Here is a 13,965-nt window from a genome sequence, read left to right on the forward strand (position 1 = left end):
CACAGGAAGCCCCACGTTACGATGAGTGTTGAGTATTGTTACTGTTTTTTATGCCTGCAAAAAAAAAGGGCCTGGCTCTAAAACCTCTGACGAATATCATCAGAGAGGAAAAGCCTACCCTTCAGGGCTTGTTCCAGACAGCCACCAAAAACTCTGCCAGCTTACACTTTTACAATAACGAGAGGGCTACTGTTTGGTTCAGGGACTGGTAATTGGACGTAGAGTACTTCTTCATTGGGTCACCAAAACAAATTTAGCCCCAACTGACTGACACTTACTGGGGGAGCTTTGCGTATAGTCTGCGGTTTAGCAGTCTTAGTCCAGTTTTCAGTAAGCAGACGCCCTCATTTCAAGCAACACTCCAGTTGGCAGCCTTACTGCAGTAACAAAGCCTGAACTACCTTCTGACTTCATCCAGCAAAGCTTGCAGGGCAAACTTACCTCTTCTGTCCTTGTTCTGTGCAAACGCTGATGCCATTCTCTAGGGCTGGCAGCCTGACACCTCTCATTAGTCCTTCATCGTGTCTCCGATCCAGCCTTTCTATATGGTCTGCTCCCAAGTACTGATATCTTTTTGTTTGAATTAGAAGTCGTAGCTGACTGAAAGGCAAGTTGCTCTATTCCCTTCTCTGACACAAGTCTTCTAAGAAATGAAGTTTAGTTCTTCTCTCATAGCACCAGCCCTAATACTGTATATATTCAAGAACCCGTGCTCCTGTGGTGCTGACAGCCGGCAAATAATCAATGACTGTATATTCAGCAAACAGGAGAGCAGGGCCTGGGAAATTTCTCTTTGGAAAGTTTGCACAGTTTTCTGCCATACGCATCATCCTCGATTAGAGTCTTACCCATACAGCAGAAGGTAGAGATCCAAGTTTACATGGTACAATATCCATGACTTTTACTGAAATGAGTGCCTGGTATTGCTACTATCCGGGATCTGCATTTCAAACACTCCTCTCTGTGCGTCTAGGGAACCAACCGATCAGTACGTCTGTAATATAGATCTTTTCATAACATGTATCTTTTTATAATATACTTCAAGGAAAGGAGAGCGAACATCACCCGAGATCTGATTCACTCAGAGAATTAGAATCATCTTGTTTGTTAGCAGACCAGGAAATAAAAAAAAGGGATTCGTCCTTTTTTCTGACCCGCCACGGTAAAAAAATGAAAGGCCTCAAGTAGCTAAGAAGAGTTTAGGGATGACAGCTCTTCAGAACTCTCCTCGGAGACCCTCCCTTTGTCACGGCATTGGCCCTACATTGACTGTCAGACACTGCATCTGAACCCTACGTGCTATTTTGCTGCTGCTTCTTGGCCGCGTCTCCAGTCCAACCTTTCAGCACGATCCGTCGCCACTCAGCCACGTATTTTGCCAAGCGACACTTTCCTGAACGCGGTCCTTGTAGAGCTCGGCGGACCGCGTCGGAGCGGAGCTGCCTGGGGTAGTTAGGAGTGACTAGGCGAATCCTAGGACGTGGATGCAGAGCGACTGCCGATAGTACCAGTGTCACCCCAATATTTCTGCGCGCCGCTCCGGAGACGGCTGCGTGCCAGCGGCTGCAGGCCTGGGCTGGTTGGGCGAAGCGATGGAGGGTGCAGAAGGGACGGGGTCAAACCCGGGGGCAGAGGGGATGCCTTTCATTCTAGATCCTGCAAACAATGGCTCGTCCACACTGCGCGGGGGTCTCCTCGAGGGCGTCCCCTCCACCACGTGCCCGGCCCGGCCCGGCCCGGCCCGCCCCTCTGGGGCACAGCCTCCTCCAGTGACGTCACCCTCGGCCAATCCGGGCGCGGCGGAGGCGTGTCCGAGTCGGCCCGCGACGGGCGGGTGCCGCGGCCAATCGGCGCGCGAGCGGGGGTCCCCGGGGCCAATGGGAAGGCGAGGGGCGGGCAGGAAGCGCAGAGCCGGCCGGGGCGCGGTGTGAGGGCCGGAGGAGCCGGTGAGTGGACGTGCGGCCTGCGGGGGGTGGGTGGGCAGGTAGGTGGGCTTCCCCTGCCCCACGGGCCTACCTCGGCCTGGGGAGCCGCCATCATGCCGGTGACGAATCGCGCCATAAATGTAGCGTTAGACCGCGCAATTTCCTCACAGGCCGCACCATAAATGTACCCGGTTGCGTGCGTGGCGCGAGCGCAGCCCCACGCGGGGTCGCGGGATTCCCTGGCGACCCCCCCTCCCCCCAGGCCAGCCCCGCGCGCGTGTGTGCGGATCGCGCCATAAACGGAGTCGGCCGAGAGAGCCCCCGCGCTCGAAAGCGACGCCTGTCGAGCGGGTTTGTCTGGACATGTCGTTTCTCGCTCTTTTCCACCTACAGAAAACACCAGTGGGTTTGCGGGTTTGTTTGCCCCCCGCCCCCGTTGCAAGCCCACCCCCGTTTGCGGTCTCCGGGGTGAGCGCGTCAGCGGTGTTCGCACGCCTTGTGGTGCGGCCGCTGTCCCGACAGGTCTTGAGGCGCCGGAGGGAGGGAGGGAGGGAGGGAGCGGGGCATGGGTCATCACGACGTGCGCGATGGGAACGGGGCGGCTCCAGAGGGACCGTGAGCGGCAGATGAATGATCGAGCTCGTCTTGGAAGCAGGAATGAAACTGAAACCGCTCTAACTTTGCACTCCCGTAGAAACCGGAGACGACATGGATGTGAGTGTGGGGACGGAGCAGGAAACCCGGCTGTGCAGCAACTGGTGAGAAACAAAACTTAAGCAGGAGCCAACCGACCGCGGGGTGTTGCAATCCCTCCACGCGGGCTCGAGGGACTCGCCTTGTTGTTGGCACCGGGCGCTGGCTGCTGACAAGCTTTTTCCTAACTCTTGTGAAGGGAAAGGAAACTTGCCTGTAAAATACTTGATTCAACGGGAAGTTTTGTTCTTAGAAAGACATTTTTGCAACACACTGATAAACCCTGGTAGACCATTAAGTAGAAATGTAACCGGTTGGATTGGATAACTTGCAGTCATCCAACTGGGCTGATTTCGACAGGTGAGATAACAGGGGAGCAGCGTTTTCAAAGGTCTGCTCCGGCCGCTTTGGCAGGACCTTTGGAGGGGCAGGGTCCGTTGTAATGTACCAGCGGAGGCTTAGTTATGTAATGATGATCGGTGCTTGCCCTTGGTTTAGGGCAGGGGGGTGCTGCTGGTAGTCTCCCCTTCTCGGGTCCACCCTGAAAACAGGAAACAACCAGCATTTCAAAGTCTTACGCTTGTAGAGAGTAATCTTCAGAGCAGCAGGTATTTAAAACAGAATTGCAAGAAGCTGAAGCACGTCACACGTGCACAGCATCACTTGGCTAGCTTCTCCGGTTGTTGGGTTCTTGGGAGCAGACAGAGGATGAGTATGAAGGGCTGCAGCTGTTTTGGAGGCCTGTGTTTTTCACGTTGTGGCAGGCAAAGGCCTTTTATTAGCAATGAATAAGTTGCCCTTTTGGGGCTTATGAACTTGTTTCCTGTTAAGGGAAAAAGCTTGAATGTCTGGAGATGATGGTATTTCCTTGGGTAGAATCAGGGCTGAGTTTCAGGTGCTTTGCTTCTGGTTCTTTTTCAAACGTGTGTGTGTGTATGTGTGTGTGTGTAATAATTTTAGTCGATAAGTCTGTGCGTAGCTGAGGACGGAATACTTTGTTTTTCAGAACTGAGTAAGTTGAGGATTTCTCCCTTCCAAACAGTCTGGCTATATGGCAACTTGCGTTGAGAGGTAGAGCTTATTGGCATATTTAGGGCCAAACCTGCGCGCCGCTGCCTAGCACCATAATTGAGTGTTATAGGCATGCCCTAAAGGACGTATTGCTTTTGCAGTGGCTTCCTGTTTCCAGACCTTTCTGATTCCTTAGTTGTTCTGTTTGAATTTAATGACAAGTTCTGACGAGTAACATTTATGCATCTCTTGCAGCAAAAAGGATGTTCCGGTGGCTAATTTCACCATCCATGAGCTCCACTGCAGCAGAAACATTGAAGTGTGTGGCTTCTGCAAGGAGTCGGTCCCCAAATCTGAAATGAAAAACCATGTTGAATCTAAACATGTGAAGGTGATAAAATAGAAACAAACAATTATCCTGTATTACATTTCCTCTTCATGCAGTGATTTAACAACTGCCTGTGTTTATCCTAGGTTACCTGTAAATGTAATATGAAGATTGAAAAAAGTGACCTAGAAGATCATGAGGTTGGTGTATTTTTTTTTTTTATTTGTTTGCACTTGGTAATAAACTAGTGTGTTTCTAGTACCAGTGCTAGAGCCTTAATGTTGACCAGATCAGAATGGCTGAGCTTACTGATCTTGCATCTGCTCTTTCCACACTTAGCATGACTTTAGAAAATATGTTATTCGGACACAGTGGGTGCATCTACATCTACATCTACACACACAGGTAATTCAAAGGGATAAACTCTGGAGCTGCTTGAGCCAGGGTACACTGCTCCCAGGCACAGCAGCTACCCATGCACCCAGGACAGCAGCAATATGAGCCAGCGTGGAGCGGACCCAGGCTGACAGCAGGCTCAGGAGTTCAGCCCTGGGCACAAGAGCTGCCTAGCCACACAGCTCCACATTTTTGGCCATTTGGCTTCCTGCTGACTGGGTGCAATTTATACCTGTGGTCACCGTCCACACGTGCGTCTCATCGCAATTCATTATTCCGCTGTAAGATAGTACTGTCCCTGACATGTCCCCCTAATACCAGCACACACACAGATACTGGGGCTTTACTTTAATTAGTTTAGTCTGTGTTAAAGTTCACATGTAGATACATGCAGTATGTAAGAAACACAGTTAGTGGCTTGCGGTGGGGTGTTCGCATGCTTTGTAGGCAGCTCTCAGCTAAGTAGGAATCAGTCCAAGGGGGTAGCTGGGTTACCAACTTAGGTTTATTTCTGGCTAAGCCTGAAAATTGAGGCTGTAACAGTGTTGAGCCTGGTAATATTTTTTTTTTTTTTCTCCCAGAGTCCTAGCTTTGTTATTTCAGCTCTGTTTTCATGGTAAACTTTGTGCAAGATCCAAGAACTTCTGTCAAAATGACTTACAAGTTTCCACAGCTTAGTTTAAACTAAATAAAAATGGATGGGACCTCCTAGGTTATAGGGTACCACTTACAAGTGACTGAGTTCTGCTATAGTAATTTGGGTTAGAGATTTCTTTGTGATAGCTAGCAAGACTTGTAACGAGGCATGGTGGATATCAGGGCAGCAAAGCAAAACGCATTCCTTTTAGTTTGCCAGGTTTGAACACCTGATCCATTCAGAACTCTTTCAAGTTTTTGTAGATGTTTATGTTGAAATGCGATGTTGAATAAATGCATGCTTCTTTCCCCTTAATGTATTTGTACATGAAATATAAGGTACTCTGAACTGCGTGTGCTACACAAAAGGCATGCTGTGTATACATACCCAGGAGCATGGTTCCTGTATATATGTATGAAGTCTTGCATAACTATTCTTTGCCAATTGGTGTTTGTGTGAAGGTGGGCTAAATCCCTTAGATCTGATGTATAATAAATCACTTGGTAATAGCACAGTGAGTGGGCCACCTGATTTACTTTTTGCAAGCCTTTTATAACTATCAGACTACACATATCGAGGGTTTTTCACATTTATCTTTTAGGCATCATCGTGCCCTCTGCGTCCTGCAGTTTGCCAGTACTGTGACATAGAGCTTGCATTCAACAAGCTTCAGGACCACGAGGAGTACTGTGGAACTAGGACCGAAACATGCAGTGGGTGTGGTCGCAACATCATGGTAAAAGATCTGAAGTTGCACGCTGAAGTTTGTGGGAAGGAGGCTAAACAAAAGCAGGTTAACAAAGCGAGAGCGCTCTTCAGCTGTGAGGATGAGGAAGCAGAGCCGTGCAGTTTTCAAAGCATCCGAAACATTCTGAGCCCGGACGACTACGTGAGGACTCTGTGGGGGATGCCTAGACCGCTGCAAAGTCCATTTTACAGCAGCTTTGGAAGAGATCAGCTATTTAAGGATATTAACACAAGAACTGCATCGTCAATGTGGAGAGATCAGAATCGAGGTAAACTTTGAATAAGGCAGGAAAAAGTTTGAATTCAGAATGGCCTCTCATTCAATGCTCCTAACTCAGTGGTGTGAAAACTCCATGTCTCTGTACCGGATACAAATATCAGATGGGCAGAAAACTTCTAATGTAACGTAGCCAGTGTCCATTAAGGAGTGCTCTGTTTTTACACCTGTGGTTCTATGCCACAGTAAAACCTGTTAAGCAGATGATCACTGAAATATCCAAACAGATGTTCTAACAAACTATCCATTTTATTTAAAAATGGAATTGGGTGTCCACGTTTTTCGTGCTTGGTCCTTTTTTAGATAACAGTCCCTCTTCTCTGCTTGACTTACATAAAAGGATTGGGGAAAATGATTCTGGTATTTCATGTACCTGCTGCTGAGCAATGGCAACCTGTTTGGACATAGCTAAGATGTATAAAGGCCCCTCTGCTCTTTCCGCTTTAGCCCAGACTTCCTTCCTCAGTGTGTCTAGGGTCAAGTCTTTTACGATACGGTCTATCTCCAAGCAGTCTTTTGAACGTGTCCCGTTTCATGTTCTAGGACACTGAAAGGACTTGCATTGCTGGACACTGAATAATGGACCTTGTAGAAAACTGGCCTTGGGTGTTTTTATAATTATTTATTTATTTTTAATCCAAAAAAGCTGCTTAGTAGCGTACCTCTAGAAGTAAGCCTAATACTGAACTCTTTGGAAGGGGTGGTTGTTCAATTACAAAATTTTTCTCCCTATGGAAACTACAGATTTAAAACAAATCTGGGTGACATGGTCAGTTCAGAAATAATGGCAGTCTTTGTCCCAAATGTGCCAGCTTGTGGGAGTTTTGCTTTCCTTAAGTCTCAGTCTTGTAGCATGCTGTCTTGCTTAGAACACTGTTGACTTCAGTGGCATTTCCCATGTGAGTGAATATTGCGTGCACTGGGAATCTGAATGCTTCTTCCTGAGACACCAGCTTATTCATGCATTATCTCCAGCAGCCTATCTTTGTGGGATCGGTGGGAAAGTGGTTGGCAGAAAACATGAGACTGAGAAGATCCATACAGTACATAGTTATATGGGGCCATGCTGATCTCCTTTAACCTTCTGCATAACACAGATCAGAACTTTCCCCACTAATTTCCGCAAAAGGCTCATGTCTACGTGATGTAGATGCCTGAATTTGATTTTTAAGAATTTCAAGTGGTGGAAAATCCATTAATTGAGAGAGTGATCTTCAGCCTTTCCTATCCTTTCTTCTGCAACCTTTCCTTGAAGCCAGGGTGTTTGTTTGATGTGGGGCTCAATTCTGCCTGTGAGAACTTTGTTTCTCTGTTGGTTAAATTGATAGTGGATTAAAACACTAATGCCTATAAATTCACCACTCTCATACTTCTGATATTTCTCTATTTAAGTGGCTGAGCGGGAGCAGCTACAGAGGAATCAAAATACTGAGTCTTCGCTTTCTGAAGAGCAGAATTCCAATTTTGACTATATGCTAGCTCTTAGCTTGCAAAGCGAGAATAATCCCCACGACACTACTTCCACTGAAATCCGCAGTGACTTCTGGAAGAACTACTCCAAAGGGGCCAAGCCACCTGAGCATCTTAACAGAATAAACAAGTCCGATACTTTCCTGCATGAACCTTTGGTGTCTAACATTACAAATCACCTAAAAAGCAAGTATAACACCCCCCCTCTCCCGCCCCCAAGTTGCTGGGGAGCAGGGAGGCTCTTTGGACTAGATAGCATTCAGACTCCATCAACTGCTTTGATGTTACTTCTTCATCAGAGAGACCTTCTGTGAAACTGGTAGAAGAGCTGTGTCTATTCTTGAGGCATTTCCTTCCTTCTTTCTAAAATGTGTCTTCAGCTCTCCAAAATGTCTGATTATACTGGGTGCTAACAGAGCAATACCTCAGTTCTTAAATCTAAGAAACTGATGGGGAAAAAGGGGGGATAAGAATTAAGAGTGAGACTTAACATGGATATCTGTCTGTCCAGGAGTCCCTTCTCATACAAAAACATTTTGATAAGAGAAAAGAAGAGGATAGTCTACTAGAATGGGAAGGCAAAAGTGATGAGAGTTCAGAATAGTGCTTGAGCAGATCTAACTTGCTGTAATTCTTCCTTGGCTTAAAAAAAAAAAAAAAAAAGCCAAACTTATTTCTGCCACAACTCAGTGGTTGAGAGAGTAATCGTGAAATACAGTCAGAGAGAATATGGGAGAGTAGAAATGCCAAATGACTTTTTTAGAAGGAATGTTCTTGTTAGGGAATGTAGTAATGGGCATTTTACTAGACCAAAGAGCATAAGTTCTTTAGCCAAAATTTCTTTCCAAACTGTGGAATGCATGACCTTTTTTTCTTCCCCTGCTTGTAAAACTCCAGGGCAGTACGAAATGGGAATAAATATTCCCATGAGGCTTGCTGTAATTCCTCCTCTAGGGCACAAAACAGGATAAGTGTATAAATTAAAAATGATGACAGGTTAGTCTGCTTATGTTAGCTGTTTTTATGGTGGAGTGATCATCCTTTTTACTGGCATTGCAGATGATGACGTGATCATGTTGCCCTGTGAATTTTGTGAAGAGCTGTACCCTGAGGAAGATCTGATTCTCCATCAGGTTGGGTAACTCTTGTATTGTACTCGGTGCCTGCACTGGAGGGGATGGTAGTAGCATTTGTGCCTAACTGAAACTCCTGTGTTTTTCCTTTTTTTTTAACATGAGGTTTTTGTGAAGTACTGGAATGAGTTTCCCTGTAACACGGAAGGCATACCATGTTAGAAATTTAGGTCTAGAACTCGGTTAAGTCTAATAGGAATGTCTCAAATGCTAATTTAAAATTTTTAATCAATATATTCCCATGCACTCTGCAGTCAGACACTGAAGCCTTGTCTACATATGACATCCATTTGCTTTTATTTTTATCCATGTCAGAATAAACCACATCAACTGTAGAAAAAAATTATTTGCTAACAAGCTAAACTGAATTTTACAGTGGAAGAATAGATGGTTGCCGAACATGAGCTGTCCCTTTTGAATAGCTGAAGGGAAGTAGAGTCTTTATGGTGGTCACTAAATGCTGTGTTATTCCATGTTGGAAACAGAGAGTGAATGTGTGTTAAATATTGGGTGAGCTTTATGTTCTGCTTTAGCATGGTTTATAAAGCCTTTGTATGGCAAATACGTATTGCTAACTCTTCAGTGTTGCCCACCTTACAGACAGGCTGCAATCCTGCAAGTGCCTTGGCTTCATTCAGTAAAAGAAGCTTCTCTCCAACTCGACAAGGGTATGGTGGCTTGGTTAAAGATGACTTGGAACTGGACAGAACCAGCTTTGGTAGCAGATCCTCATACCCAGGGCAGGATGAAGCTGTGCAGACAGAAGGGAGCACCGTCATTCCCTGTGAATTCTGTGGCATTCAGTTAGAAGAGGAGGTTCTCTTCCACCACCAGGTACAAAACTGTTCACGGTTGCAATGTGATGAGAGCTGTCGGATCCAGCTACCGGTAAATATTTTGACTGTGATAGTTCCCAGGGTCTTCTTCTGAACCCATCCTGTCTCAAAACTAGTTGCGGTTGGCACCCTAAGATGATAAAGGATTCTGGAGCTCTGATTAAAGAAAGAACAAGCGTGAGAATTTTTTACAGTGCAAGGAGAGTGTGTTGCTTGCATCTAAGCAGCTTCTGCAGCCACGTTTCCGCTCTTCCCCTGTAATACTGTCCGCAGAGTGACCATCTTTTGATATAGCTAAAAGAAGCCCCAGAGCCAGAACCTGAAAAATGGCAGAAGGTACTCAAGTCTACACCTCGGTGTACTTCAGAGAGCACTTTGAAGATATCTAGAAGTTTAGTCCTTTTAGGTATCTCTTCCAGGCTTGAGCTTCTGGACAGTGGGGGTAGCTGACAGTCGCGTCTAATGGGTCAAACAGCTGGCAGTTGTCTTAATTGGGAAATGTAAGTTTTTCTGCCACCAACATGAGATGTGGGTGGAAGATGAAGATTGGTTTTGCACAGTTGAAAACCCTTCCTGGCTAGCTTTCTCTCATGAAAAGCTACTTGGTAAATGAAGGATTCTTAAATCGGTATGTAAACTGTTCTGGTCCAAAGAGTCTGCTAACCTTAGCTGGAAAGGCAGGCTGTACTGTATAAATGAGGGAGCAGGGAGGAAAGCTGAGCCTTGTTGCCCTAACTGGAAATCATTTTCCCTAGAAATGAAGCCACTGCCATAAACAATGTCCCTCTAGATTGGACATTTGTGGTGCTTAATGCTTTAGCCACAGAGCAAGGTGGTGGTCCACGCTGCAGAGAACTTTAGTTTTAAGATAGAAGTAAGCATGGAGCAAAAATTGGGGTAGCCAGGTGTGAAAGCACTTGATGCATACAAGCACTGGGCAAGTAGGAAAGGCTCAGACCCAATGGGGAACCTGAGAGGTGTGAAATGAAGACAGACACGAGGTGCAACTGGGACTGAGGAGGGCGAGGGAACGAGACCAAGCCTGTAGTCTAGGTGTAGCTGGAGCCCACACAGACCACACGCGGCGAGACGGAGGAGCTGTCTCCAGTGGTGAAGTGTTAAATTGCATTTAAATCTGCCTCTTGCTTCAGGACCAATGTGATCTGTATCCAGCCACTGCCAACCCCACACAAGGCTTGTCGCAGCACCCCCTGCCTCCTAAAGACAATACGGAGAGAAGGGAATCGCCAGAGCTGGTTAGACGCATGCGGCATCAAGGTATTGGCAAAGTACAGACCTTTGCTTTGCAGAAGTTAGTCCCTCTGCTCCTTACTCGGCTCCAAAATACAAGTTTAATACACCTTCTTTTTATGTTGGGTTTCCCATGGTGAACAGTGCCCATAACTCAATTTCAAAGGGCTCCAGCCTCCATTATAGTGTGTATAAAATGTGTGTTAACCCCCAGCTTCTTCCAAATTGGCAAAGCTCCCTGTACACCTACAAAAAGAAATAAATTAAAAAATACTCCAGTACTGACTTAATCTTATCCCTGTGTTTCTCACCCTTACCTGGTTTTTCAAACGGGCAGGAGTAAGGAAATTATTGGCTTACTGGCTTCTCCGTTTTTAGGGACCAGGCTCAGTATTGTCACGGTTCAATTCCTGCTCTAGGACACTCTCTCCTCTCTTATGTTAAAATCTTGGCCATCACCTTGAAACCCAGCCTTGCTGTGGGAGGCAAAGGTTCGCACCATAAGTACTTGCCAAGGTATCTTTGCCTCTCGTTCTGGCGCGTGCCCTTTGTCCTGATCGCCTATTTTATTGCTGTGCCAAATGAATTTTGGTTACATCCTTTCTCCTCCAGGGGAAGTTTCACCTCGTTATTTAGAAGACATCGGGCAGCAGAAGCTTACCAATGCTGTGCGAGGGGAGAGATCGCTGAACAACCTGGCAGTTGCCCGCGACTTGCAGCTGACTTCTTCCAACACCGTGAAGATGAATAACGCTCTGTCTCCAAAAACAAAGCCCAGCAACTTGGGTGGCGGTGAAGGAAGAGTGAGGGGCATAGGCGCAGATGAATCTGCAGCTGCCCACGTTTCGGTTGTGCGACCCAGTCGGAACTTCCACCCGGAAAGCTACGTGTCCAGTTTTTCAAGGATGCCTCCAACTCTACCGAGGTAACTCATCTGCGTGGTGAAGTGGTGACAAGAACTCAGCCTGGCATGGTTAATGGTGGGCAGATAACTGGTAGCATTGTGTTTAAGGATGAGGGGACTGTCTGAGGCCTGTTTCCAGCAATGCAGGTATCCATGTGTGAGCTGGCAGAAGGGCGGTGGAAGAGGGCTTAGTTCACACTGAGCATCTCCCCTCCTGTGTCTTAGCCCATAGCTCCTCGATTTGATTTAGCTGCAGTTAAATGAGTAAAATGGGATGGACCCCAGGTTTGCTAAGGCACTCTTCAAGGGGGAAAGGGGATTTGTCTAGTCATGCAGTTAGCGCCTGTATCCTGAATGCTTCCTTCTCCCAAGGGAGTGAGTAACCATGGTGGAGTCTCTAACAAACTCTTTTCTCCCTCAGCCAGCTGTAGCTTTCACTCCTTCTTTGCTGGTCGGTCCAGCTTCCAGTCTATATAACCAAGTGTTTTTGTGCCAACCTTCTTGTTAGCCGAGTAGCTGAAGGGGGATTCGCAGAGTCTAGATTTCACGTTCCAAGACTCCACAATCTGGATATGGGAAGATGATGTGGAGTTGGGGATTTAAGAAGGAATCCTTCTCTCTCCAGAAGAACTGTGCTGTTGTCTCCTTAAACCAGCTCATACAACAGCGCTGAAATTGCAGATTTGCTTTATCTAACCAAGTCTTCTCTTCAGCAGCGTGAGGAATGAAGCAGGGAGGAGTCAGAGGATGCCCAATGTTCCTGGCCACTTCAGGAGCAGGAGCACAAAGGTAACCGTCTGAGCCGCTGTCCCGTGATCTGACTGTATACTTGGCATTTTAAACATGGCAAGCACAGGTGTGCAGCATTTAACGTGCAGAAAGTGGCTGTTGACTTGTCCTCAGCGCTCCTCTGTCCTCCTGGGGGCAGAATGGGATGTTGGAGCATGTCTGAGGGCATGAGGCAGCTGGTGCAAACATACTGCCGCTCTGGTGTTGACAGGAGCTAGGGTAGCTCTGACACTCTGTGGCCGAGGGGGGAGAACGAGTGCTTTGCCGTAGCGAATAGACGTGTCCTACATGTTCCTTATCACTTCCTCCTGTCCACAGGTAAAACCCCAGACACCAGAGTCCAGCTACCCCGAGGAGGAATAATGGCCCCTTGTGGGGAGCACACCTAGCACTTGTAGCACTCTCACTATGCACTAACATACCTATTTATCCCAGCGTGAGGACTCGCTGCATTGCTGCATCAGTGGAAAACTTTGTATCCAATTTGAATCTTTATAGGCTGCGATCATTTTATATTTTTTTAAAGTTTGTGGAGTAGAATATATGGCCCCAGACCTGCTGTGTGGAGACCGGGGATCTAAGGTGGCTTGGGGCTTTTATTGCTGCTTTCTGTGGTCTAAACTGGCAACATCTCAAGCCAGCCAAGACTTCCCCAGGGAAGGAACCAACCTGTTATTGCAGCTGCTTGATTGACATGTAGTGAGTGGAGCCTTCTTTTTAATATGGTAGCCCAGGATTTAGTAGTTAGCAACAAATAATCCATTGCTGCCTTCAAGGCAAAGTGATAACGACTAGCATTACAAACCCCAAACCTGCTAAACACCCGAACTCCTCCGGGGGAAGAGAACGCTGTAGTACGTTTCAGCAGAGTCGGATGTTGGCTGACTGGGGGACACTACTTCTCTAAAGAGCAGTGGATCTCGGTGATTGGTTTCACTAAGGTCTGGGATAGGGGTGAGCTTACTGTCTTGGCTTTAAACCTGTTCCCCCATCTGTTACCTGTGGTAGTTGGGAAATAATTCTGTATTGCATCTGACTGCAGTTAAGCCTTTTTTCCTCTAAGCTTTCCACCATCATCCTGTTGCAACTATCCTCTGACTTGCTTAGGAAAAGCCATACCAATTGTAATCATGGTGTGTTTGTGCCTGTGTCCCTATGTGTCTGTCTGATACCACAAGTGCCCAATATTCCTCGAGGCGTTTGCCAGCGGGATTGTGACCCCCCCCAGAGGAGATCCAGGCCCAGGAGTTTTCCATTCTCTCGGCTGCTTTTATTTTTGGCTATGTTGGAGCCTTTACTTTTTAAAAATTCCTTGGAATAAAATTTGTATCTGTTAACGACTTGTACTGGTCGCGTGGAATTGTTCCGTTCCCCACGCTGAAAAGGGAAACCTCTGCTGCAGGGGCAGGCTGCTCCGCCAGGGAATTGCTCACGCCCAACACACTCCCCATCCTGGCTTCTCTTATTCTGATTGTGTGTCACGTTTCTTCTGCCTGGGAAGTGAAAACTTCAAATCAGTGGGTAGCTGGCATCAAAGCCGCTTCCTTCTCCCAGGGCTCGTGGGGTGA

The 13,965-nt window shown here is 46.9% G+C and overlaps 1 protein-coding gene across 5 annotated transcripts; it reads left to right on the forward strand.

Annotated features, from left to right (window-relative positions):
- Positions 1-1,844: 1,844 nt before the first annotated feature.
- Positions 1,845-13,737, forward strand: TRAFD1 (TRAF-type zinc finger domain containing 1). Of its 5 annotated transcripts, none has more exons than XM_014598462.3 (12): positions 1,845-1,946; positions 2,620-2,683; positions 3,885-4,020; positions 4,104-4,157; positions 5,592-6,006; positions 7,407-7,670; positions 8,544-8,617; positions 9,218-9,451; positions 10,605-10,731; positions 11,317-11,629; positions 12,322-12,397; positions 12,716-13,737. In XM_014598462.3, the coding sequence occupies exons 2-12, from the start codon at positions 2,634-2,636 to the stop codon at positions 12,758-12,760; spliced, it is 1,788 nt and encodes a 595-aa protein (XP_014453948.1). In that variant the 5' UTR covers positions 1,845-1,946; positions 2,620-2,633; the 3' UTR covers positions 12,761-13,737. The 5 variants fall into 5 exon arrangements, with proteins under 5 accessions (XP_014453948.1, XP_014453950.1, XP_014453952.1 ...); XM_014598464.3 differs by having other exon boundaries at positions 12,325-12,397; XM_059713386.1 differs by lacking the exon at positions 1,845-1,946 and adding an exon at positions 2,017-2,276.
- The last annotated feature ends 228 nt before the right edge of the window (positions 13,738-13,965 follow it).

This window comes from Alligator mississippiensis, chromosome 10 (assembly GCF_030867095.1).
Source record: "Alligator mississippiensis isolate rAllMis1 chromosome 10, rAllMis1, whole genome shotgun sequence".
In the NCBI taxonomy this organism is placed as follows: domain Eukaryota; kingdom Metazoa; phylum Chordata; order Crocodylia; family Alligatoridae; genus Alligator; species Alligator mississippiensis.

What these genes read in the sequence shown, in the direction of transcription:
- TRAFD1 (XM_014598462.3), top strand. Translation starts at nt 2,634, where the DNA reads ATGGATGTGAGTGTGGGGACGGAGCAGGAAACCCGGCTGTGCAGCAAC. An exon ending in AGGTTCTCTTCCACCACCAG is followed by an intron (nt 9,452 to 10,604) that starts GTACAAAACTGT and finishes CTCTTGCTTCAG; the next exon opens with GACCAATGTGATCTGTATCC. An exon ending in TAGACGCATGCGGCATCAAG is followed by an intron (nt 10,732 to 11,316) that starts GTATTGGCAAAG and finishes TTTCTCCTCCAG; the next exon opens with GGGAAGTTTCACCTCGTTAT.